At 38.6% G+C, this 23,975-nt stretch overlaps 1 protein-coding gene across 1 annotated transcript in view; it reads left to right on the top strand.

The window, feature by feature from the left end:
* Meikin (meiotic kinetochore factor) overlaps nucleotides 1-23,975 on the top strand; it is a 71,772-nt gene that overhangs the window by 28,388 nt on the left and 19,409 nt on the right. The window contains exons 7-13 of the mRNA XM_029554189.1: nucleotides 773-812; nucleotides 3,551-3,615; nucleotides 9,204-9,284; nucleotides 11,943-12,112; nucleotides 14,785-14,949; nucleotides 18,022-18,102; nucleotides 22,544-22,663. Coding sequence (XP_029410049.1) covers nucleotides 773-812; nucleotides 3,551-3,615; nucleotides 9,204-9,284; nucleotides 11,943-12,112; nucleotides 14,785-14,949; nucleotides 18,022-18,102; nucleotides 22,544-22,663 — 722 coding nt within the window. The remainder of the gene's footprint in view (nucleotides 1-772; nucleotides 813-3,550; nucleotides 3,616-9,203; nucleotides 9,285-11,942; nucleotides 12,113-14,784; nucleotides 14,950-18,021; nucleotides 18,103-22,543; nucleotides 22,664-23,975) is intronic.

Here is a 23,975-nt window from a genome sequence, read left to right as displayed (position 1 = left end):
TCTCTCTCTCTCTCTCTCTCTCTCTCTCTCTGTCTGTCTGTCTCTCTCTTCCATTCAGGATCCCTTTGTGTTAGTTACACTCTCAACCAAGCTCCTTCATACAGAAATTCTTTCCAGCCTCAGGCTTAAGAGTCCAGCTGCCAAAGGATGTGACTTCCTCAGGAGGCTGCTTCCACGGTTCTTGGTTCTTTGTATTCCTAGTAATACCTGAGAGTCCCTGGGGCTCTGAAGTGTTGACTGGGAGGCACTCAGCTCACTATAATGTGTTGAGATAGTTGATACTGGACTAAAGACCATAAGACCCAAGTTTAAGTTGCAGAGATCTAGTTGGTGGGTTTTAGTGGTGGGCCTGAGGCCTTTAAGAGCTGAGCCATCTCTCCAGCCCTAGTTGCTGGTTTCATAACTGCCAGTGTTGTTTCCTCATGTGTAAAATGGGAAAAATAAATTGGTGTATTTGACTGACTTGATTATCTTAAAAAAATTCTAAGATAATAGTTGTAAAAGACTTTCAAACTATAAAGAACTTTCCAAATACTTGTGTATCTCATAACATTTGCAGTACTTTTTGCTTTGTTTTACATTGATATTTTCAAAATACCTTTATGTAATTTGAGAGGCACATATAAAAAATGGAACAATCAAACGTAAAAGCAACCCATGTTCTCTCCTTGTGTATGTTGAAGAGAAATATTTATTTTTACCTAGGATAATTTTAGCTTCTGGTATGTCTTTGAATAATATCTATTTCTAATAGATTGGTTTCCTCTGCTAGGTGCCTCCTCAGAAGACTATGAGAAGTGCCACAGAAAAATGTAAGAACTAAAAATTTAAGATTGCAGTTTTGAAAAATCTCATATTCAAAGTTATAGAACAACTATAATTGTCTTTCAGATTTTCCATAGAAGGTGAACTTCATTCATTCAGTATTTGATGATCACTTACTATGTGCCAGAAATATTCTAGTTGCTGGAATATAGTAGATAATAAAATTGATTAAACACAAAATATATGCCCGCATTGAATCCACATTCCATTTGGAAGAAATGGACAATAAACAAAAAAGTCAATGTGTGCTGTATGTGTCGTATTCTGTGTTTGTGCTGATGGATCATGTAGAGACAGATAAAGCAAGATGGGCTATGGAGTGTTGAGGGAGGGTTGTACTATAATTCTGTGGTCAGAGTGTTGTCTCTGGAAAGGCAGCGTTTGAGCAGCTTATAAAGAAGGAGCAGGCTTGGGATGGGGAGTCAGTGGAAGGATGGCCTTGAGGCAAGAAGCCTGAGCCTCTTAAATCTCTTGAGAGTAGGATTAGCAAACTGTTGATGGACACAAGGGTGGGGACAGGTATATTTTTTATTTTTCAAAATTTATTTGGTTAAAGTTGAATTAGTATTTCTAAGCTTCATCTTGTAGAAATTTTTCAGCCAAGCTTTTATTTATTCGCATTGGCTGCAGTAAACAACTTGAGGTACTCACCTTAATGTACTGATTGTGACCATTTCAACCTTGTTCTTTCCTTCTTTGGTTTTCTTTTAGTCTAGCTTTCTACAGTTCTGTAGAATTGATATTCTAGTTTAGTCTTTGCATAGTTGCTAAAATGATTTCTCCAATTCCCTCATAAAGCAAGAGGAGTGAAAAGCACTTTTTCTTTGTTCTAAATTTATATTCAATGAAACAGCATTATAGGTAGCATATTCAGTACCTGTAGATTACAAATGATATCAGTTGCTAAATTGACTTTCCTACATTCTTGCTAATCTGAAAGGAAAAAAAAAACTTGTTCATTGTGAATTGCCAAAAAGATAGCAAAGCTGAGGCTGGGTGTGATAGCATATGCCTTTAATTCCAGCACTCCAAAGGCAGAGGCAGGAGTTCTCTGTGAGTTCAAGACCAGCCTGGTCTACATAGAGAGTAGCCCAGCTGGTGCTATATAGTGAGACCTTGTCTCGACAAACATACGTGTGTGTGTGTGTGTGTGTGTGTGTGTGTGTGTGTGTGTGCTGGATTTAAACCCAGGTTTGTGTGACTCTAACCATTTGTGGTATTTAGTATTGCATTATGAGTTTCCCTAGAATCTGTATGTTTAATCTTTTAGTTTTGTAAAACTTTAAGAACTGATTGACATCTGTTGGCCTCTGGGAACAAATTACAAGGCATTATTTATATAATTGTTTTTAAAAATAACTTACTTAAAACTCTGGTTTAGAAGGCATTGTTGTTGTTGTGTTTATTATTATTACTTAAATGAGGCTAATAACTTGATTTTGAGGCTCTTCCCAAAAGAGAGATAGACTTGCCATGGGAAAGATGGGGAAGACTGAGGAGAAACATTATTGGAGGAAGCGTTTTCTTAGGATAGTGTGTACTGCATGGAGCAGGTGTTTGTGACAAGACAGAATCTAAGTTTAAGAAGGAAAGCACAGTCTGAATTGTAAATGACCTTGAAGATGGGATTTTTTTTTATCCCAAATGTGTTGAGAGCCTCTGAAAGATTTTCAGCAGGATTGAAGCAGATTATGAACATTTTAAAACAAGTTAATCCCGCAAGAATGTGAAAGAACTCTTAAAAAATTCATACAAGTTTAAAAACCAAGGTAGAAAACATTTTTAAGAAAATGAAAAGGCAATCCACAGAATGGGGAAAAATACATTTTCAGATCATAGGAACCCAAGAGTTGTGTATGTGGTGGAGAAAGAAAAGCAGAGAACTGGCCAGGGTTGCTTTACGCATGGCAAGGTCTGAGTCTGGGGTCAGAGCTGGGTAAAGATTTAAGTTGGACAGTAAGAGCTTGGAGTTGTACTAATACACTGGACTTCTATTACCTAAAAACAGCCATTTATTAGAGAATACATGAGCATTAGTTTAAAAAAAACTACCTGAAGTGCTCATTCAAAAGCAAGAAAATTCTATTTGGAAGTATGAATTTAAAGGGAAATATGAAAGAAAAAATGTTTTCTGCAGTAATTACTGAGTTCAGCTGTTCAATTAACCAAAAATTTAGAAAATTATTTTCTTGCATTTGGCTTTTGACTCTTTTGTCCTGCTCAGATCTGTCTTGATGGTCAGTGAACCTCTGATCCTTTCATGTTTTCTGTACTAGCTCACCCTCTCCTGCAGCTTTACAAAGACGAAGGCATCTCTTTCTGAAAATACGAAAGAGAAAAGGCTGTTCCCTTCCAAAAAATAATCTTATCAGTCATACTTGGAATCCTTAGCTCAGGACCCTGGGTAACTGGCATAATGAGATAAGGCTCAAGGCAGGTTAAGTAGTTTTCTCAGAGCCACTCAAGTATGAGTAACAAGGCTGAGTTTAAACTCAGATCTGTGTGATTCTAAACATTACACTCTGCCTTCCCTCTTCTCATGGAGTCTCATACCCATAAATATATTTCCTTTTGTTGTGTTATTTGTTACTATAAATATGGTGCATTTTTCTGACAGTTGTATTTTTCCTACAGAATAATTAATTGCACATATTTAGGTATAATTTGAGGATTATTGAAAATTACTGAAAGATAAGAAAATACCACTAATTTGTTCTTATTACAGAGTGCTTACATTAGAGGACCAAAAGGTTTCTCCAAAACCAAAGTATACTTCAACTTTAGCATCAGGTAATAATGACACTAATTATTTTTATGATTATGAATAGGAGGTAACAGAACTATTTATTTTGGTTGCAATATACATGTATTAACAAAATCAGTATCCTAGGAAACAGCTTAACTTGATTATATTTAAGAAATAAAGATTAAAAAAAGAAATATTTGTGGGCTTATATAGTAGGTCTTAATTATCCATACAGCACCCATCATTAATTCATTTAATAAAAATTTACAGGTGCATACTCTACTAGGCAGTGTTATATACCCCAGAAGGAAATGACACATTTTCCATTCCCTTGTAAGGTTTGATAGTAGGAAGGACAACTGGGGTTATAAAAATGGTATGATCAACAAAATGTCTTGCATCATTGGCACTCTATTATTTAGTTTCTTGTTAGAGTAAATTTAGTAAGGCATGCACATCCTTATTAACTTCTACTATATATCAGGTTTCTATTTTCCTTAGTTCTTACAGCAAGTTTTATGACACCTCTTTGGAAGCAAACTTGAAGAACTGCTCTTTCATCAAAGAATAGATTAATTCAAATGGTTATGTGAACTAAAAATATAAACTTAATTGTAAAATATTCATAAAAAGTTGCGTTTAATGAACATTTATTAAATGCTAGGTATTATAAAGGAAGCTGTGAGTATAAAATTGATTGAGACCATTTCTGTTCTGAACAAAAGGATTCCAGTGATCACAAACTAAAGTTGAGGGTTGGGGATTTAGCTCAGTGGTAGAGTGCTTGCTAGGCAAGTGCAAGGCCCTGGGTTTGGTCCTCAGTTTGGGGTAGGGGGGACACCTAAAGTTGCAAAGGTGCAGCTCCATAGAAAGAGCAATGCCTTCCAGTCTAGAGGTGGACATCAGGAGACCACTGGATAGATCACAGACTGTTACTCCCAAAGGGAGCTTCATGAATAATGTGAGAAACAAGACCCTCACCCTGCAATAACGCATTCAAGAGACTAGTGAGAGTGAGACGGTCTTCAATACTTGATTCTGCGTAAAAGGACACCAGTCTACAGAAAAGGCAAAAACGGCAGGTGTACAAATATGGTGTGAGACAATGATTTCTAAAGTCTCTGGTGGCAAGAAATCCCTGTCCTCTTTTTCCTATTGGCTGGTACAAAAGAGCTTACAATATTCACACTTTTAGCACAGCCCCCTCACTTTGGTTCAGGCCTTATCTAATGAATATTTATGCTTTTGCATCTTTTTTTAAGACAGGGTCTCATGTAGCTCAGGCTGGCCTTGGTGACCTTCAGTTACTAATCCTTCTGTCTACACCTCCTGAGTGGTAGGATTATAGGCATGTGCTACCATACCTAGTTTGTGTGGTGCTAGATATGGAAGGTAAGGTTTTGTGCTTGCTATGAGCTAAATACCTAGCCTTGCTTTGTATTATTTTATGTATTGATTCACCTAAAATTTAAAATTAAGTAAAACACATCCTACTCTTAGAGGTATTTTTATATAATCCTTAACTCATCAAGCCCAACTGTGTTGCATTTCTATGTACCAGGCTTTCTACAGTATTAAAAAAACCAAGAATTGGGCGTGGTGACACATGCCTTTAATCCTAGCACTTGGGAGGTGATAGGTAAAGTAGGCGATGGATGAATCCAGTTTATCAAGAGAAAGCACCAGGGACTCCAGTGGAATAGAGTTTATTAGCAAAGGAACACCTGGGACAGATTCCCTTCCAGGTAGGGAAAATGTCTGCCTGGGTCGTGAGCTGGGGTCTTTTATAGGGGGAAGCTTCTTGGGGGTGCAGGAGAGTGGGACTGTTAAAACCTGCCCTCTTTAGAGATCAAAGGGGAAGCCTGCTGTGTTGGCCAAACAGTGGAGAAAAGTCTGCTTCTCTTGACTTCAAAGATTGGGGTGCTTATTAACTTGGTTTCCTTTTCTCAGGGGCTTGTGAGGTCCCTGAGGCTCTGTTGGTGAGGGGGCGGGGCTATCTGAACCTTAACAGGAGGCAGAAGCAGATGGATCTCTATGAGTTCAAGGCCAGCCTGGTCTACATAGCAAGTTCCAGGCCAGCTGGGGTTACAGGGAGGCCCTGTCTCAAAGATACAAAAAAAAAAAAGTGAGATTAAGCATGCTAGTTTAAAATATATTTATTTATTACTGAGTGTGAGTGCACACGGGTGGGACACAGTGTAGTATGGTGATCAGAGGACAAGTTTGTTAGTTTGTTATCTCCTTCCACTTCTATATGGGTTCTGAGGCTCAAACTCAAGGTACCAGGCTTGCTTGGCAAGTGCCTTTACCCACTGAGCCATCTCACCAGCCCTTAGGGATGCTGTTTTAACCATAGTAATTAACACAGGCATTTATGCAAAGCCTGAATAAAATAAGGGGATGGGCCACTTTGCAACTTCAGAACAGAGCATTCTAAGTAAAGGAAACAAGTAAAAAAGCCATGATAAGAATATGCTTGGCATGTTTAAGGAAGAAGATATTATTGTGGCTGGAGCTGAGTGGTTGAAACTCTGTCTTGTGTGCCATAATGAAGACTAGAGGTTTCATTGTAAATGGGCTGAGAAATACGCCTTAAAGCATGTTTGAAAAGAGAAATGAAATGTTCGTGTACATATTTTCATTCTTGAGCTTTTTTATTTTCAATTTTATTTAGCTGCCCCATGAAACTGATAGCTAACACATTGTACAACACTGTGATTCTGGGGTATTTATATGAATTTTAATAAGAGAAAATAATCTGAATACCTGGGAAACCGCTGCTTCAGCTATGTACTGAAGCTATACTTCTGGGGAGAAGACTACGGGCTGAAGGAGCTCTGAGTTTCCAAGAGCCTTGGGTTCTGTGCATCTGTGCTCTTAAGTTTCTAAGTAGTGTTATATGTACTAAGTTCTAAAGATTAGATATGGTTTAAAGTTCTTTCCCTGTGGTAAATAGAGTAAAGGGATAAAAGTGGGAGTAGGAGGCTGTGAAACTATTGTTGTGTCAGATAATTGTGTTTTATAGCAAGTGGTGGCAGAGGTCTGATAGGAATCTATTTTAAAATCACATGTGCCAGAATTTTCTGATTAAGCTGGATATTAGGTAAGAGTAAAACAGAAGTCTAGAATCAGTATTGAATTCTTGGTCTGAACAACTGGGAGAACACTGGTATCAGTTATTGAGATAGGAGCACTGTAGGATAGAATAAGTTAGGAAAATGATTAAGTTAGGAAATTGATTTGGACATTAAACTTAATCTGTTAGTTCACACATACATGTAACATGTATATATTGTATAATTTCACATAGAGGAAGTTTAAGAACAGACAAGGCTTCTGGATGTTTGAAATTCAGAATAGAGGTTATCTTTGGAAAGGGGGAATCAAGAGGGAAAGAATACATGGGAAACTTTTAGGGTGCTGGAAACATTTTCTGTCTTGACCATAGTAGTTATACTGATGAATACAGATTGGCATAACACTATATAGTTATTTGCTGTATAAAATAATTAAACCAGTAGAGGTACATTACCCTTCAAGTGGAGATATCATGAGGGCAGTTTGTGACACATGAGTCTGGAGCTCAGAACAGAGGCTGTTTTTATATCTACATATACATACATATGCATCTATGGAGTCAGAATGTAGGTGCTTTGAGGGCATAGAGCTAGATGAACTCATATAGAAAGTAAAATGAAGGGAAACTTCTAAAAATAATGTAAATGCAACATTCCAGCATGTAGAAGTAGGGAAAGAGGGAAATATCCATCAGAGGAAAAGAAGGCTTAGAGTGGCTAGTGTGTTTGCAGGAACCGTGTCTCCGAAGCTATGAGAGAACAGTCGGGGGGAGTGAACCCATCAGTGACTGAAGTTATCAGAGACTGACTGAAATGAAATCTGTGAATGAAGAATTGTCACAACACAGATCTAACCTGGTCCTAATCTTTGTTAGAAATTACAGTTTACAAACCAGTAGTCTGGGAGTCATCCTCAGTGCTCCCCTTTGTGCTACTGTTGTATGTGATCTATCAGAGAATATGGATAATAGTTTCTATTCCTACAGAACTCTCAAATCTATCTATGCTTTCTTCCACCTTGGGAGATGAATATGACAGAGTGATCCATTAGGCTCTATGGCTTCCAGATCTAGCAGATAAAGACATTGAATTTGAATTCAGATAAATGGCAAATAATGTTTTAATAGAAGTATGTCTCAGATATTGCACATGCTTATATTATTGCGTTGGATATATTTATGATTATGATTACAATGGATGCTTATGATTATCTGAAATTCAAACTTAAGAAGCCTGTATTTATCTGGAAACTATGTCAGCCTCTGAAATGAGGCTGAAGACTATGTAAGCAATCATGGATCATCAAAAGAAGGACTTTGTATGCCAAAGTAAAGAGTTTGAGTTTAAATTTGAGGGCAGTGGAAAATCTGAAAAAAAGGTCTTAGGCAGATGGCACCAGATATTTAAGGTGAATAAAGAGGACAGTGACAGCAGAGAGATGAATTGAAAACTATTAGAATAGCAGAAAGGCAAATCTTTTGGTGCCGTAAATCAAGATAGTGATATAAATTTTTTTTTAAAATTGGATGTGCAAATTAAATCCAGACGTTAAGTAAAACTTGCACTCTAAGAATACTGTTGCTTTAAGCAGACTGAGTCTGGAGACTATGGAACAGGGAACTCTAAAGAGGAGCATAAACAGGGCCAGAGAGAGGACATGTCCAGCACTTTGTGATAAGATCCAGTATGATAGAATGGGAAGATTTCTGCTGGTATTAGTGAGAACTGACATGGAATTGCTTTAACTTCGAAAGGACATCGAAGAAAAAGCAATAACGATATAAAATGAGTAAACAGCTATTTGAATGCATGTAACTGTGAATAAGAGGTGTTGCAGAAGGAGAATATGGAGCACAGGGAAGGTGTGATTACATAAGCAAGGCCCCAGTTTGCTTTAAATGCTGGTAGAGCCAGGTATGGTGGCAGGCACTTGCAGTCCTTGCTACTCAGGAGGAAGGAGCATGTCTTAAGCCTGGGGTTAAGGCCAATCTGGACAACATAGCAAAACCTCATCTCATTCATAACTAAGTAAATGCTGATGAAGTTACAGAAAGGGAGAGCCTGCAAATACAGGAGAGTAGAAGTAGTAGGATAATTAATAAAAGAATTTTAGTCACAAGCCTGGCATGGTGGTATGCACCTTTAGTCCCAGCATTCAGAAGGCAAAGGCAGGCTGATCTCTGTGAGTTCGAGGCCATCCTGGTCTACATAATGAGTTTCAGGCCAGCTGGGGTACAGGGAGACCCTGTCTCAAAAAGACTGAAAAAAAAAGGGAATTTTAGTCACATTGAAAACAAAATTTAGTCACATAATTGAAAACAAAGCCATATATTTTACTTCTGTGAAACCTGGATCTCTGAGGTAGATTTTTCTAAAAGGCTATTTTCTTCTCTCTGAGACAAGTTAGATTGTTCAACATACATTAATTTTTTTTCCTCCTTTTACAGAGGTATAGTCATTAAAATGAGAGGTTTGATTTTGCTTTGAATTTTAAATCTGTCCTCTGTACTCACAGTTAATGACACATTAAATAGAGTATTAAACTTTGTTTTCATTTGTAGATAACTCAGCTTGTGAGGTTGTACTTACTGAGAAAACTGGCCCTCCAACCACCAAAAAAACAAAGAAAAAAGCAAGTATTGAAGCAGGATAACTATATAAACAATGATCTCACCAATAAAGGACATGCTTTTAAGTAACATTTCTGTAGAAATTATTTTCTGTCTTTTTTGGCAATAGCCAGAAGCATTTTTGGAACAGCAATTATTCAATTTTGTGAAAAAACCTGTACAGCCTACATGAATACATATTCCATATAAGCTTGATAAAACAGAGTTAAATGTATTTTTTTCTGACACTCTATTCAACGACTAGATATTCATTAATCTCTAGGGTAAAAATAAGATTACAGTAGGTTAGACTTGAAATCTGAAGATTTCTGGTGAAGAATTTGGACTTTGAATGGCTTTTCATTAATTACATCTAAGGATACTTGAAGATGGAAATGTTGAAAAGGCCATTGGCTATAAATACACAGCTCAGGAAAACATAAAAGAGATCTGTGCAATTACAGTTACTTGTAAAGTCACAGAAATCACTTGGGGAAAAGTGTCTATAGAATATGGAACAGAGGTGCTGGAGAGATGGCTCAGTAGTTGAGAGTACTGACTATTCTTGCAGAAGACCCAGGTTGAATCTAGCACCCACATAATGGCTAACAATCTTCTGTAACTTCAGTTCCAGGGGATCCAATATCCTCTTCTGTCCTCCACAGACACTGCAGTGCCCTGCACAACATGGTGGTGCACTTACACACATGCAGACATAACACCTATGCACATAAAATAAAAATAAATTTAAAAAATTATTTTAGCCAGGCATGGTGTTGCACACCTTTAATCCCAGCACTTGGGAGGCAGAGACAGGTGGATCTCTGTGAGTTCAAGGCCAACCTGGTCTACATAGTGAGTTCCAGGTCAGGCCAGCTAGGGCTACAGGGAGACCCTGTTTCAAAAAAGACCAAAAAAATATTTTTTAAAGGACATGGAAGAGAAAGGGATCCAGGACCGATCCTTGAAAACTCTATAGTCTTGTAGAAAAGATTTCTTGGCAGGAAGTATTATACGGGCTGCTGAGGGGGACACATCATCAGTAGTCTTACCCAGCTGTGCACCCCACAAGGTACAGTAACCACTGACCTAGTAAGGTATGCCCATTGGTATAATAGTAGCATGAATGTTATAGGGGTGTGCTGGATAGCTTCAGTTGTCAACTTGACACACCTGGGAAGATGGAACTTCAATTGGGGGAATTTCCTCTATCAGACAAGCATGTAGCCATGTCTGTGGGGCATTTTCTTGATTGTTGAGTGATGAGGGAGGGCACAGCCCACTGTGAGTGATGTCACTCCTGGGCAGATGATCCTGGGTTGTATAGGAAAGCAAACTGAGAAAAAGTCAGAGGAGCAAGTCAATTCCTGCCTCCAGGTTCCTGCTTGAGCTCCTACCCTGGCTTCCCTCCATGAAGGACTGTAAGCTGAAATAAACCGTTTCCTCCCAAATTGAGCTTGGTCAGTGTTTGACCACAGCAATAGAGAGCTAACTAGGAGAGGGAGTAACTGCTTTCTGATTGGATTTAAATCTCACTCTGTGGGATGGATTTCATGCCTAGAACTGTAAACATGACAAAGAGTCCATAGCTTTGAAGGTTATACACCCTAGGGGAGAACATACTATTATCATTTTATTTTGCTAAATGAACATAATAGCAAACTGCCTTCTAAATTCTTATCTATACCCATAGATTAGTGGGTAATACAACTCTCATCAAGAAACTTCTTTCTGTAGCAGACAACAATAAATAGCCAGAGTGCAGAGAGTCAGAAACTGTAGAATGCTCAGCCATAAATGAGATATCAGTATCATACCTCCCTCCCCAATGGCTCAGGGAACATTGTGGAAGAAGGGGCAGAAAGCTTGTAAGAGCCAGAGATTGGAAATGACTGCTGTGAAACAGTCTTCTCCACCCAATAAGGTCATTGCACTCATGAGCTTAAAATGGCTGTGGTTGCCTGTACAAGACCTATACAACCACCTCTAGCTAGCTGAAGATTGCTGGAGTAAGGAGAGTCAATTCTCTTCAGGGAAGTGGCCCCTGTTAGGTCGTTCATGCTTCAGTGGATGGCCCTACACCGGTACATATAAGGACAACACTGCCTGGACTCACTGGGCTATGAAAGAGGACATGAAATTGGGGAGGGGATGTGGCAAGGAGGATCTGGGAGGAATTAGAGAGGAAACTGGGAGGTTGATATGATCAAAATACATTGTATACATGTATGAAATTCTCAATGATTTTGTAAAGTGACCAGAAAGAAGATAAACAAAATGTAATATTATAGGAATCAAAAAAGGAAATCACCTCATCCTCCAAAAGGGGAATGGTAAACAATATTGAATACTACTCAGAGGTCCTATATTATGTAGAATTTTTTAAAAATCCAGTATGTAAAAATCTCTTGAGATTGAGGCTGGAGAGATGGCTCAGGGGTTAAGAGCACTGGCTGCTCTTGTAGAGGACTTGGGTTTGAATCCCAGCACTTACATGGCAGCTAACAACTGCCTATAACTCCAGTTCCATAGTATTCAGTGCCCTCTTCTGTCCTCCATGGGCACTGTACAACATGGGTACACCTACCCTATCTACATGCAGTACACACAAAAATAATAATTTTTAATTTTTTTACACCTACACTCATACACATAAAAATAACAATTTTTTAAAAATTTCTACAGTTGCCACTTCCCTAGTAACTAAAAAGCTGGACAAACTGAAAATCATCAACTCTTGTCAGAAAAGTGAGATCATAGGGATCCTTGCTGCACCAAAGAGACAGAGGATACGAAGAACAACAGCTTACCAGAGTGAAAACTTACAAACAGAAATCTCCATGAGAACCACCACAGTTAGGAGAACCTAAACTAAAACTGTACTTACAAATTTCTGAAGGATCAGTGAGGACAACTCTGAGATTAAAAACTTCCCAGAGAGCCAGTTAAGTCCCCCCCAACACTTTTGTACACTTTTCATATCTTCACAGGGACTAGTGCAGTGAAATCCCTTTACGCTCTGGCAGGGGGAGAGGAAAAGGAATCATTCTGAAATAGGTCAGTGCCCTCTACTCAGTGAGGCTGCTCTCAGGGGAAAGTATTTTCCCAAAGCCAAATCCCATGGAACTGAAACTGGAATTACTGATGGTTATTAGCTGCCATATGAGTCTAGGATTCAAACCTGGATCTTCTGCCAGAACAGCCAGTGTTCTTAAACACTGAGCTATCTCTCCAGCCCCTTGTTTTTGTTTTTTTGTTGTTGTTGTTGTTGTTGTTGTTTGTTTTGGTTTGGATTTTTTGGGGGGATCTTTTTGAGACAGAGTGTCCCTGTAGCCACAGCTGGCCTAAATTCACTGTATAGACCAAGCTGGCCTTGAACTCACAGAGGTTCACCTGCCTCTGCCTCCTGAGTCCTGGGATTAAAGTCGTGCCACCATTCCCAGCAGTCCCTTGTTTTTGTTTCTAACAAAACTGAGCATTCTTACCTATGATCCAGTGGTCAGTCTTAGTCTTTACCCAAATGAATTGAAAATTTCAGTTCACACAAAGCCTGCACGTGGATGTATATAGTAACTTTATTCACAATTTCTAAAACTTGCACGTGACCAAAACATCTTATAATAGATGACTATATAAATAAACTATGGAATACCCAGACAGTGTAGTATTATTCATCATGAAAAAGCAACAAGGGGCCAATGAGATGACTCTGCAGGTAAAGGCATGTGTCACACAAGCATCAGTTCAATCTGTGGAACCTATGGTGGAAGGAGAGAACCAGATCCCTCAAACTGTCCTTTGACCTCCACATGCATGCCATGGTACACATTTGCCTGTACACACACACACACACACTAATAATATTTTAAAAGGAATGAGAGACTGGGTGTGGTGGTGCATGCCTTTAATCCCAGCACTTGGGAGGCAGAGGCAGGGGAGTCTCTGTGAGTTCTAGGACAGCCTGGCCTACATCGTGAGTTCCAGGCCAGCAGGGGCTACAGGAAGACCCTGTCTAAAAAGTCCAAAATAAATAAATAGATAAATAAATAGCAATGATGTTGTCAAGCCATGTGAAAGAAGACTATCTGAAAAGCTTGTATATGATTCCAACTCCATGATATTCTGGAAAAGGCAAAACTATGGAGATAGTAAGAAAGATTAATGGTTTCCAGGAGTTGGGAGAAGGGAGGGATGAAGAGATGGAGTATAGAGGATATTTAGGGCAAACGAGCTATTCTTTATACTACATGGTAGACACATGTTATTATACATTTGTCAAAACCTATAGGCTAGCCGGGCGTGGTGGTGCACGCCTTTAATGCCAGCACTTGAGAGGCAGAGGCAGGCCGATCTCTGTGAGTTTGAGGCCAGCCTGGTCTACACAGAGTTCTAGGCCAGCTGCAGACTTTCCCAAAAAGACAAACAGCTGGGCGTGGTGGCACAAGCCTGTAGTCCCAGCACTTGGGAGGCAGAGGCAGGCAGTTCTCTGAGTTCAAGGCCAGCCAGGTCTACATAGTGAGTTCCAGGACAGCTGGGGCTTCAAAAAGACAAACAAACACAAAAAACCCCTATAGGCTATTCAACACTGAGTGAATCCTAAGGTTATCTATGGGTTGTATTTTTATACCCAAGGGAAATAAAAAATATATGTCCTCAAAAAAACGTGTAGGAAACTATTCACGGCAACATTATAATAGCCAAAGAGTAGAAGCGACCCAAATGCCCATCTAGTAAGTAGATAATAAAATGTGGCATATCTTTATTATAACGTATTATCCACCAGTAAAAGCAAAGTACTGATGCATGCTAAAACATAGATGTACTTTGAGAATATTGTGTTGCATAAAAGAAGCAAATTACAGAAGACCACATAGTATATGATTCTACTTATATGAAATATTCAGGATAGAGAAATATATAAAGGCTGAATTAGGCTAAATATTGCTTAGGACTAGTGATAGTGGAATGGTAACTGACTACTAATACTATGAGGCCTTAGATCACAAAAGTGCTCTAAAATTAGGTTGTGGTAATGGTTGCACAGCCCTAAAGATATCCTAAAAATACTGAATTTTATTCTTAAAGTGAATGATATGGAATGTTGAATTGTACCTCAAAAATGTTATTTATTTTATGTGTATGAGTGTATTGCTTGCATGCATGTAAGTGCATCTGTGTTGTGCAATACCTGTGGAGGTCAGAAGAGGGCATCAGATGCCCTGGAACTGGAGTTAGAATAATTGTTAGCTTCCATATGGGTGCTGGGAACCAGACATGGGTCCTCTGCAGGAGTACCCAGTGCTCTTAATCTCTGAGTCATCTCTCCAGCCCCTCAATAAAAGTATTGTAAGAGATCTGTCTATGTCCCCTATCCTTAGAACACAGTGGGATTTTTTTTCCCCAGAAATCATTTGTATTTAAGTTTAAATCTTTTTTCAGCTTGAAGGAATAATAGGACACTTGAAGTACTAAGAATATTTTATGGCACTATGAATTATATTTATTTCATATTGTGAATTTTTTTCAGCCTGAAAAAGAGTCTGACTATAGAGATCCAAGTATTCAAACAAAGCTAAATGTTGGTCATCTGAAAACCAACGTTCCATTGTCCCACTGTAAGTTGGCTCTTGAAAATAGTACAAGTAGATCGGTTAGTGAACCTGTGCTGCCTCAGTGCTTGGAACCTGTTCTGGTAAGTCCTAGTCTTTTATCAACCCATAATTCTTAGGAAGACTATAACAAGAAAATGTATTGACGAGGAATATTTAGAAATGCACAGTTTCTTAACAAGTGTCGGGGGAAACATAGTGAATGAAACTACATGCAAGCTGATGCTTTCTGAGATGAACTGAGTGTTAACATTTGTCACTGGGACCCCTAGGAAGCAGATAGTGAGACAGAATTTACAGTCCAAGTGGCTTAATGGACCAGGTGATACCTGAGAAAGGAAATAAGAGAGGAAGCAGGATTGGACAGTGATAGCCAAAGTCCAGTGAGGAGTTCTGAAGCAAGGAGAGCCAAAGTCTACACAGTACTGTTGTGTCCTGGATTGTCTGCAACTGTCTGAGAAGATTGTGGCCTCAGCTTGATAGCTGAAGCAGAGCCTGAAGGTGTTACACACACCCCGGCACAGAGCAGCAGTAGGTCTGTGTTCAAGGAAATCTGAAGAGAGCCCTTGCAGCTGCCCAAGGACAACAGCTCTTATTGAGCACCTTCCACTCTCCCCATCCCACAGGGCCTCATGGGGCCTCCTTACTTGTAGTGTACATGATCCTTGCTCACCAGTCCTAAAGGTAGACTTACTACTCTTCATTGTTCAGATAAGAAATTAAAAGATTGGGGCTGGAGAGATGGCTCAGCATTTAAGAGCACTGGCTGCTCTTGCAGAGGACCCAGTTTCAATTCTCAGCACCAATACAGGTCTTCCTTCAACAACAGGGAGGCTGTAATTTAATCAACGTAGAAACATCCTGCGACACAAAAAACAACAGGAAGTATTCAATTCAGAGAGAGGAGAGGGGGCCGCTGGGTGGGCTCTGCTCTGTCTCGCCAGGTTCTCACCTGCATTCTCTCTCTTTGACCTCTGCTGTTGTCCTTGTTTTATAAAGTGCTTCTTGCCCCCTCTTGATCAGAATGTTCTTCTGAATCCTTCCTGGGAGAAATGGAGCCACCCTTCTGAGGAGTAAGGCATCCCTACATTCCTACCACAGCTAACTAGTACCAAGGTCAGTGTCTCTCCCAGCTCAGAAGAGGAAGATGCCAAGGTTAGGGACCCTGGTTTTGGGGAAAGTAAAATCATGTATTATGATTCCACAGAAGAATCGTGAACATACTTGGGGTTTATGGGAACTTTTTTGTTATGTTTGAACAGAAATGGAGGCTGGAGAGTCAGGGTTCCTTAAATGTTAGTTTTGAGTAAGCAAAGGTCAAGAGCATGGAATAGGCTGGCAACTGACAAGGTGGCATCACAGTGGCTGCAATGTGGCCAAGCAAGCAGCATTTAAGTTTGGCCATACCCTACTACTCCCTGGGGCTTTTTCCTGGTGACCTCTACCATCTCAACCAAGTACCACTGCACAGTGGGGTGAGGTTCTCAGAGGAAGCAATGGCAGAGGCTGAGACTGTCAATCAGGGTTCTTTGCAGGGACTTCAGGGACTTGGAGGGGGGGTGGCCCAGAGCAGTTCCCTTCACATGGATTTACCCTGGTCCAGGCCTGGCATTCCAGTGTCAGTTCAGGCTGCCACACAGGCTCCAGACTCTGTTGCTCTCTGCCTTGAAGGGCCTCTGTGGGTGTGCTCTGACAGCGTCCTGTTTCTGAGCATCACACTACCCATCTGGCCAAGCCCATGCCTAATCACAGTTTTTTTTTTTTTTTTTTTTTTTTTTTTTTTTTTTTTCTTCTGTTCTGGTAGCTTATCACTAGGCTAGTAAAGACAATTTTTTTGCTCATTTGTCAATAAGATTCCTTAGCAGATTTGCTCTTTGTTTTTGAGTGCAGTAAGACGGTGTTTATTCTATCTGATAGAGACTGCAATGTAAAATCTTTTTTTTTTTTTGGTCTTTTTGAGACAGGGTCTCCCTGTAGCCCCAGCTGTCCTGGAACTCACTATGTAGACCAGGAGGCTGGCCTTGAACTCACAGAGATCCGCCTGCCTCTACCTCCCGAGTGCTGGGATTAAAGGTGTGTGCCACCATACCTGGCTTATAAATAAAATGTTTTTTAAAAAGAAATTAAGATTATATGCTAATAAGTTACAGTTGACATAGTTGGTAGTACTCAAATATACCCTTAAATTGTTTGATAAAAATGGTCTTAATCTATTCCAGATTAGTTTATCCTGACTAGTTTATGTTGATCTTAATACAGAAGGAAAAAAGGGAAGAAAAGGCAGGATAAAACTTAAACTTTACAATCTTTCCTATGACTTTCAAGTTTTATCTCTGAGTTTGGGTTCCAGACCCAAACTTGGCATCGCATAAAAGATAACTATTCAAAATGAGAGAGATTTCTCAGAAAGGAATGCTGGTTTTACGGAATCCAGGATTTGGAAAGGCAGCTGATTGCTAGAAATAAATAACGCTACTTCCCTCTGTCTCTTTGCCTATCACTCAGCTTTGCATTTACCTGTTTTTACTTTGGTTTTGCTGATTCATCTATTTTCTCAGTGTCAAGCTCAGTGTCTTTCTGATTCCTGGCCTACCCCGGCCCTATCCTGCTTCTGTCTCATGTCTCTGTCTCTTAATCTCATTCTGACCAGTTTCTGTTGTCCCTCTTGTCAATCATCCTCCCTTTCTCTCTTGTCTCTTCACCTTTCCTCTCTTCCTGCATCTCTGCCTCTCCCACTGTTCCCTTCCTCTCCTTTCTACTCTGTCTCTGCAAGTCCTTTCCATTAAAAAGTGCAGTAATGTTCCAGGAGCTAAACAAATACTGAAAGTAAAATGCATTTTTGGAAAATTAACAAAGGTAACCAAAGAAATGCTTCCTACTTAACACTCTAGCTTCTTTTCCTAAATCAACAATAATTTCAACCAAAGTAGTCCTGTGAAGCTATTATGCCACATAACGTTCTATTCAGATTTGTTTGACCTGGCTCAATCCAGAAAATTCTTCAGTTTCCTGTCATGTAGTTTAAAATTTAATTAACACAGTAAAGACTGTATTAGTACATATTATGAACTAATCTACTAACTTTAAATTGTGGTTTTACTATTTCAATAGTATTTTATATCTGCTAATCAAGCCTATATTTTGTAAACATTTAGAAAGAAAGTTCTAGTATTTCTGATAAGCAAAGCAAAGCCCCGTTAACAAGTACGCCATCTTCAGAGACAGTTGATTTTGTGGTAAGTGTTGGTCTTTGGCCATTATGGTCTCTATTTTCTGACCCCTCTCTCCCTGTTACTCTGTTTATACCATGCCAGGGGAATTTGCCTATGGAGAATAATACCTGTTGCATAAACACATTTTCTTTGGAAATATTCTACATGTAAAACAGATTAGAATACTGTAGCACCAGCCAGGATTCTTTTTATTATAAACTATATAGAGCATAAAATTTAGAATTGTGGCCATGTTTAACTGCATAGTGAATGTTTCTGTATAGCCATTGCCACCTCCAGTTCTAGAATGCTTTTTGCATCTTATGAAACTGAAACTCCATACCTATTAAACAGTAACTTCATGTTGAACCCTCTCCCAACCCCTGCAACCACTTTTCTACTTTCTGTCTCTGTAAATTTGACTGCGCTAGGACCCTCATATAGGTGAAGTCACACTCTTTTTTTTTTTGAGGTAAGGACTGGCTGTGTTGCCCAGAGTGCTCTTGAACTCCTGGGATCAACTGACCCCCTGCCTCAGCCTCCCAGGTAGCTGAGGCTATAGGTATATTCCACCATGCCCAGGAGTATTTCTCCTTTTATGACTGATATAATTCACTGAACATTATGCATTCAGACATATATATATATATATATATGTGTGTGTGTGTGTGTGTGTGTGTGTGTGTGTGTGTGTCAGAATTGCTTCCATTTTAAAGCTGAATAATATTCTATTTCATCATTGTGAATAGCAACTATGAGTGTGTATGTGTGTGTCAGAATTGCTTCCATTTTAAAGCTGAATAATATTCTATTTCATCATTGTGAATAATGCAACTATGAACATGATGTGTATAAATTAAGTTCCCTGTTTTCGGTTCCTTTGAGTATATAACCAGAAATACAATTTCTAGATCACATGATGATTCTATTTTTTTACTCTTTGAAGAAGTGTCTTCCATAGTGGCCACATCATCTCACAGTCTCATGAGCAGCGGTTCTAATTTTTGTGCATCCCTGCCAGTGCTGTTAGTTTCTGTTCTGTGGTTTTAACTAGTAGCCACCCTCATGGGGTATGAGGTAGAATCTTAATTTGGTTTTAATTTGCATTCACTAATGATTAGTAATATTGAGCATCTTTTCATATGCTTACTGGCCATTTGTATATCTTCTTGCAGAACTGTCTGTTCAAGTTCTTTGCTAATTTTTTAGTTGGGTTATTTTTGTTTATTTGTAGGAATTTTTGTATATCTGAATAGTAATTCATTATCAGATACATGGTTTGCAAATACTTTCTCCTATTTTGAGGGGTTGCCTTTTTGCTCTGCTGATACTTTTCTTCGATGAAGGAATGTTTATCATTTTGATAGTGTCCAATTAATGTACTTTGTTTATGATGCTTCTGTTTTTAATGTTAAGAAATCATTGCTAAATGCAATATCATGAACTCTTCATTTTATGCTTACTTCTAAGAGTTATATAATTGTGACTTTTTTTAGATTTTATTTTTATTTTATGTGTATGAGTATTTTGCCTGCATGTTTGTGAGTACACCATGTGTACTGGTGCCTATGGAGGCCCTGGAACTGAAGCTGGAAACTGAACCTGGGTCCTCTGCAAGAGCAGCCAGTGCTTTTAACTGCTGAGTCATCTCCAGCCCCATAATTATAGCTCCTTTGCAACCAATTCTTAGGAGTACAAGTTGCTAGCATGGTGGCAGCAGGCACTCCTCCTCAGTGGCAGCAGTCATAACAGAAGTCTACACGGGAGCTTGTGCAGCAGTGTGGGGCAGTTCACTACAAGAGGATGAGATATGTGTTGTAATGATGCACATATGCAGTGCCTCTTGTCTCCACAGAGATGTGCCTAATGACAGGAGTCCCTGCTCCCAGAGAAGCCTAAAGAATAGTCTCTTATAGCACTTCTTTATTCATGCTCCATTTATAGCTCAACCCACAGACACAATTTTCCCATTAGACATCATTTTTTTACCATAAGCAATGTTGCCTGTAACAGAGTGGATGTTCTTATTAACAGGCTCCTAGTGGAATATAGATTTAACCAGAGCTCACATGTACATGCTAGAGGAAAGGGTCTAAGATAACACTCTGATCACAGTGTTCCCAGTGTTCTAAAAATTAGTACATTCTCCAGAAAATAAACTTGATATTTATTCATTTTTGGTTAACATTTGGTGCTAAAATGTATAGATTGGGGAAAATGTACCAATGTATCAAAATGCATTTTCCCTACAAAACTTGGAGTGATAATTTAAAAAATGCCTGTATCTTTGCAAATTGAACTATAATTCATACTTTTTTTTTTTTGGTCTTTTTGAGACGGGGTGTCTCTAAAGCCGTGGCTGGCCTGGAACTCACTATGCAACCAAGCTGGCCTTGAACACATAGAGATCCACCAGCTTCTGCCTCCCAAGTGCTAGGACTAAAGACATTTGCCACCTTACCCAGCCTTATAATTCACATTTTGTAAAGATTCACCATAACACAGTGAATAAAATTCAGCCATCACCACAATTTAATTCAAGAAAACATTTTCATTTCCATTAGTGGTCATTCCCTAACCCTTACCCCACCCTCCTGCACTAGAGATTGTTAAAGTATTTTAAGTCTATGGGTTTGCCCTTTCTAGACTGTTCATGTGAGTGGAATCCTGTAACATGTTGCCTTTCAAGCCTGTTTTCTTCCACTTGATAGTTTTTTCAGAGTTCATTAAGTCATAGCAAATAGGAGAATTTCATTTTCTTTGATCGAATAATACTCCATTGTATACATCTACCACATTTTGTTTACCAGTTCAGTTTATGGCATTGAGATATTTCTACTTTGTATCTAGCATCCCTGCTATGAGCATTCATTGATACGTTTTTGTGTCAACATGTATTTTCCATAATCTTGAATCTTCACCTAGAAGGTGAAGTAGGATTGTCAGCCGTATGCTAACTGAATCTTTGGCTTGTTATTGTTGTTTGAGAAAGGCTTTCTTTGCAGTCTAGACTGTCCTGGAACTCAATATGTAGACCAGGCTAGCTTTGAACTCATGACAGTCCACCCATCATGCAGCATCTTGAGTGCTGGGATTACAGGCCTGAGTCACTGTGCCCACTTTTTTAGTGGGCTTTTCTTTAAATGGGCATTCTCATCAGGCTTATTGGCTATATATATATTTGGAGAAATGCCTAGTAATATCTCTTGCCTGGGGTTTTATTGTTTTGTTTTGTTTTGTTTTGTTTTGTCTTTTTTAGACAGTATCTCTCTGTAGCCCCAGCTGGACTGGAACTCACTTGTGTAGACCAGCCTGGCCTCAAACTCACGGAGATCTACATTCCTCTGCCTCCTAAATGCTGGGATTAAAGGTGTGCACCACCACACTGACTACTTGCCTGTTTTTAAGTTATGTACTTTGTCTTTTAATGGTTGAGTTACACAAGTTATTTTTATATTCTGAATACTAGAGCCTTATTAGAAAGATAATTTGCAAATATTTTCTCCCATTCTGTGGTAAATCCTAGTATCTTTTAACAAATAAAAATGCTTTGAGAGCACTTGGCAACTTGATATTTTAAGATTAAAATTATTATTCTTTGATTTGTTCTACAGCTGGTTACCACCAAAAGTAGAGAGGGCTGCTTGATCAAGGACCTCTGGGAAACTTTATTTCTTAGGCTCTCACTTTAATATGATGTTCCTAGCACTATTCTAAGACACATATGAATAGGCTTTAATTTTTTTCTTTCTTCCTAAGAGAAGCAAGAGTAAGGCAAGAATAGATAGCCTCTTAATGCCCATCTAATGCACCTCACACTCCATTTCAGGGCTAACCTACATTCAGACTAGATTAGCATCGCCAAATCTACCTGCCAAAGCTTCTTGGAGTTCCCACCTAAAGAGCATAGTCATGAGTCTGATTTTAGATATCTCTTATGTTGATACAGAAGTATGTGATAATTTCTGTACCCTGATAGCAATATAAATATAGCAGTTGGGAGAGAATTCTATTCCTAGAGATAGACATTTAAAATGTTGTAGTGTTCACACGGTAAGCAAGAAGGAGATATGGACAAAGGCTTGGGTTCGTACTTAAGGAAGAACAAGAAAGTTAATTCAGGAGTGCCAAATAGTTAAGCTTTACTTTGTAAGTACTTGGTAGATATTTATTATATGAAAGAATGGAAAAAAGTTTATGCTATAGTAAACAAAATTTCTGTTTGAAAAATAACTTTAAGCAAGAGAATTATAATCTTTATAAATTGATTTATACACAGATAAATAAGTATGCTTTGTAGAATTATTTCCAAATGACAATAATCATATTTACTCAAATGAAGTTGTTTGTACATAAAAATGAACAAGAAAATGCTTCCAATGAGATAGTATTTTCAACTTTAGTTCAATTACTTTAAACTAATTGTTTTTGAAGCCTCTAAAAAAATAGTGATCTCCTTGTATAGATTGATTTGTCTCCAGTGCAAGATGTATCTTTTGAGGAACTATTTCCAAAAGTCAGCAATTATGTTAACTCAAATGAAATTGTTTCTGTGTCAAGTTCACAAGAAAATTCTTCAAATGAGGTAATATTTTCAAAATTTTGTTCAATTACCCAAACAATTACTATAATGTTACTAGACACAAACATCTTTTACATGTGTAAAGAATTTATTATTAGATATATGACTTGAAAGTGCTTTCTCCAGTTCCATGAGTTGCTTTTTTCTCTGTAAATAAGGCCTTCTGAAGCACAAAATTTGATATCCAGGCTGGCCTCGAACTCACCATGATCCTATTTCCTCAGCCTACGAACTTCTGGGATTATAAGTGTGTACTACCGTACCCATTGAGGTCAAGAACATTTTACTCCCAGAACATAGTGGATGTTTTGTTACTGGTTTTTTTTTTTTTACAAGTTTCTTATTTAATTTTGGTCTTTTTAAATTTAATCTTTATTTTTTTATTTTTAATAACTACATGATTAGAAGAAGCATTTCATTACAGCTTTAACATATTCAGTAACACACTCCAGAGCAAGAGTACATCTCTTTCACAAGTGGGTGCAAGTTTCTAGGTTCACAGTTGAATTAATACAGTTATACAGTATTGAACTCAGTATAAGCCCTGTAAGACATTAAATTGAATGAGTTTTTAACCTTTAAAAAAGATCTCCATTTCATTTTAGAATATGTTGTTCCTTACAGAAAGGCTCATTGTTTTTGCTACTAATACTGAGATGCTGGCGCATGCATCTCTAATCTGTATGTGTCTGATTATTACTAGTCATAATAAGTTGCACTTGGATCCTTGGTGCCTGTGTGTGTCTTTGAAGTCATCAAGTAGATTTCAATGGTAATGTTTATCACCTCTACTAATTAGCATGACATAAATTTCCATGCTTCCTCCTCAAATATAATACATTTTTAAAAATTTTATGTTGTGTGTGTGTGTGTATATATATATATCACACAGAACATCCCAAACCATCCTATTCAACTATACACCCACTTCCCAGATGGCACCCTCCCATAGCCTCCCTCCCCCCACTAGAGCCCTTATACTCTGATATCCCTGTTACTATCTGCTATATTGTTAGCACCCCCAGCCATTCCCCACTACTTGCCCTTCTGGTGAATCTAGTCAGCCTATCTAGCAGTCTTTGTTTTAGGACGGTGAGCTGTTCCTCATCTAGCACCCACCAGTTGTCAATATTCCTTTAGATAAGATTGGGGTCTGCTGTTCATTTTCCCAGTTCTATGCTGGGTTACTATCTGGGAGTCCTTTTGTCCACTCTGGCATTGTTGCTTGTTATGTAGCCTTTAGCTATACATATGGACTCTTATGAAATTATATTGGCCCCTTTAATCTTTGGTTATACTTTCCTTTTGGGTGTTT

This window comes from Nannospalax galili, unplaced genomic scaffold, assembly GCF_000622305.1.
Source record: "Nannospalax galili isolate Female #2095 unplaced genomic scaffold, S.galili_v1.0 scaffold424, whole genome shotgun sequence".
NCBI classification, from domain to species: domain Eukaryota; kingdom Metazoa; phylum Chordata; class Mammalia; order Rodentia; family Spalacidae; genus Nannospalax; species Nannospalax galili.
Note: the sequence above shows the minus strand (reverse complement) of the source record. Positions and strands in the feature narration are given on the sequence as shown.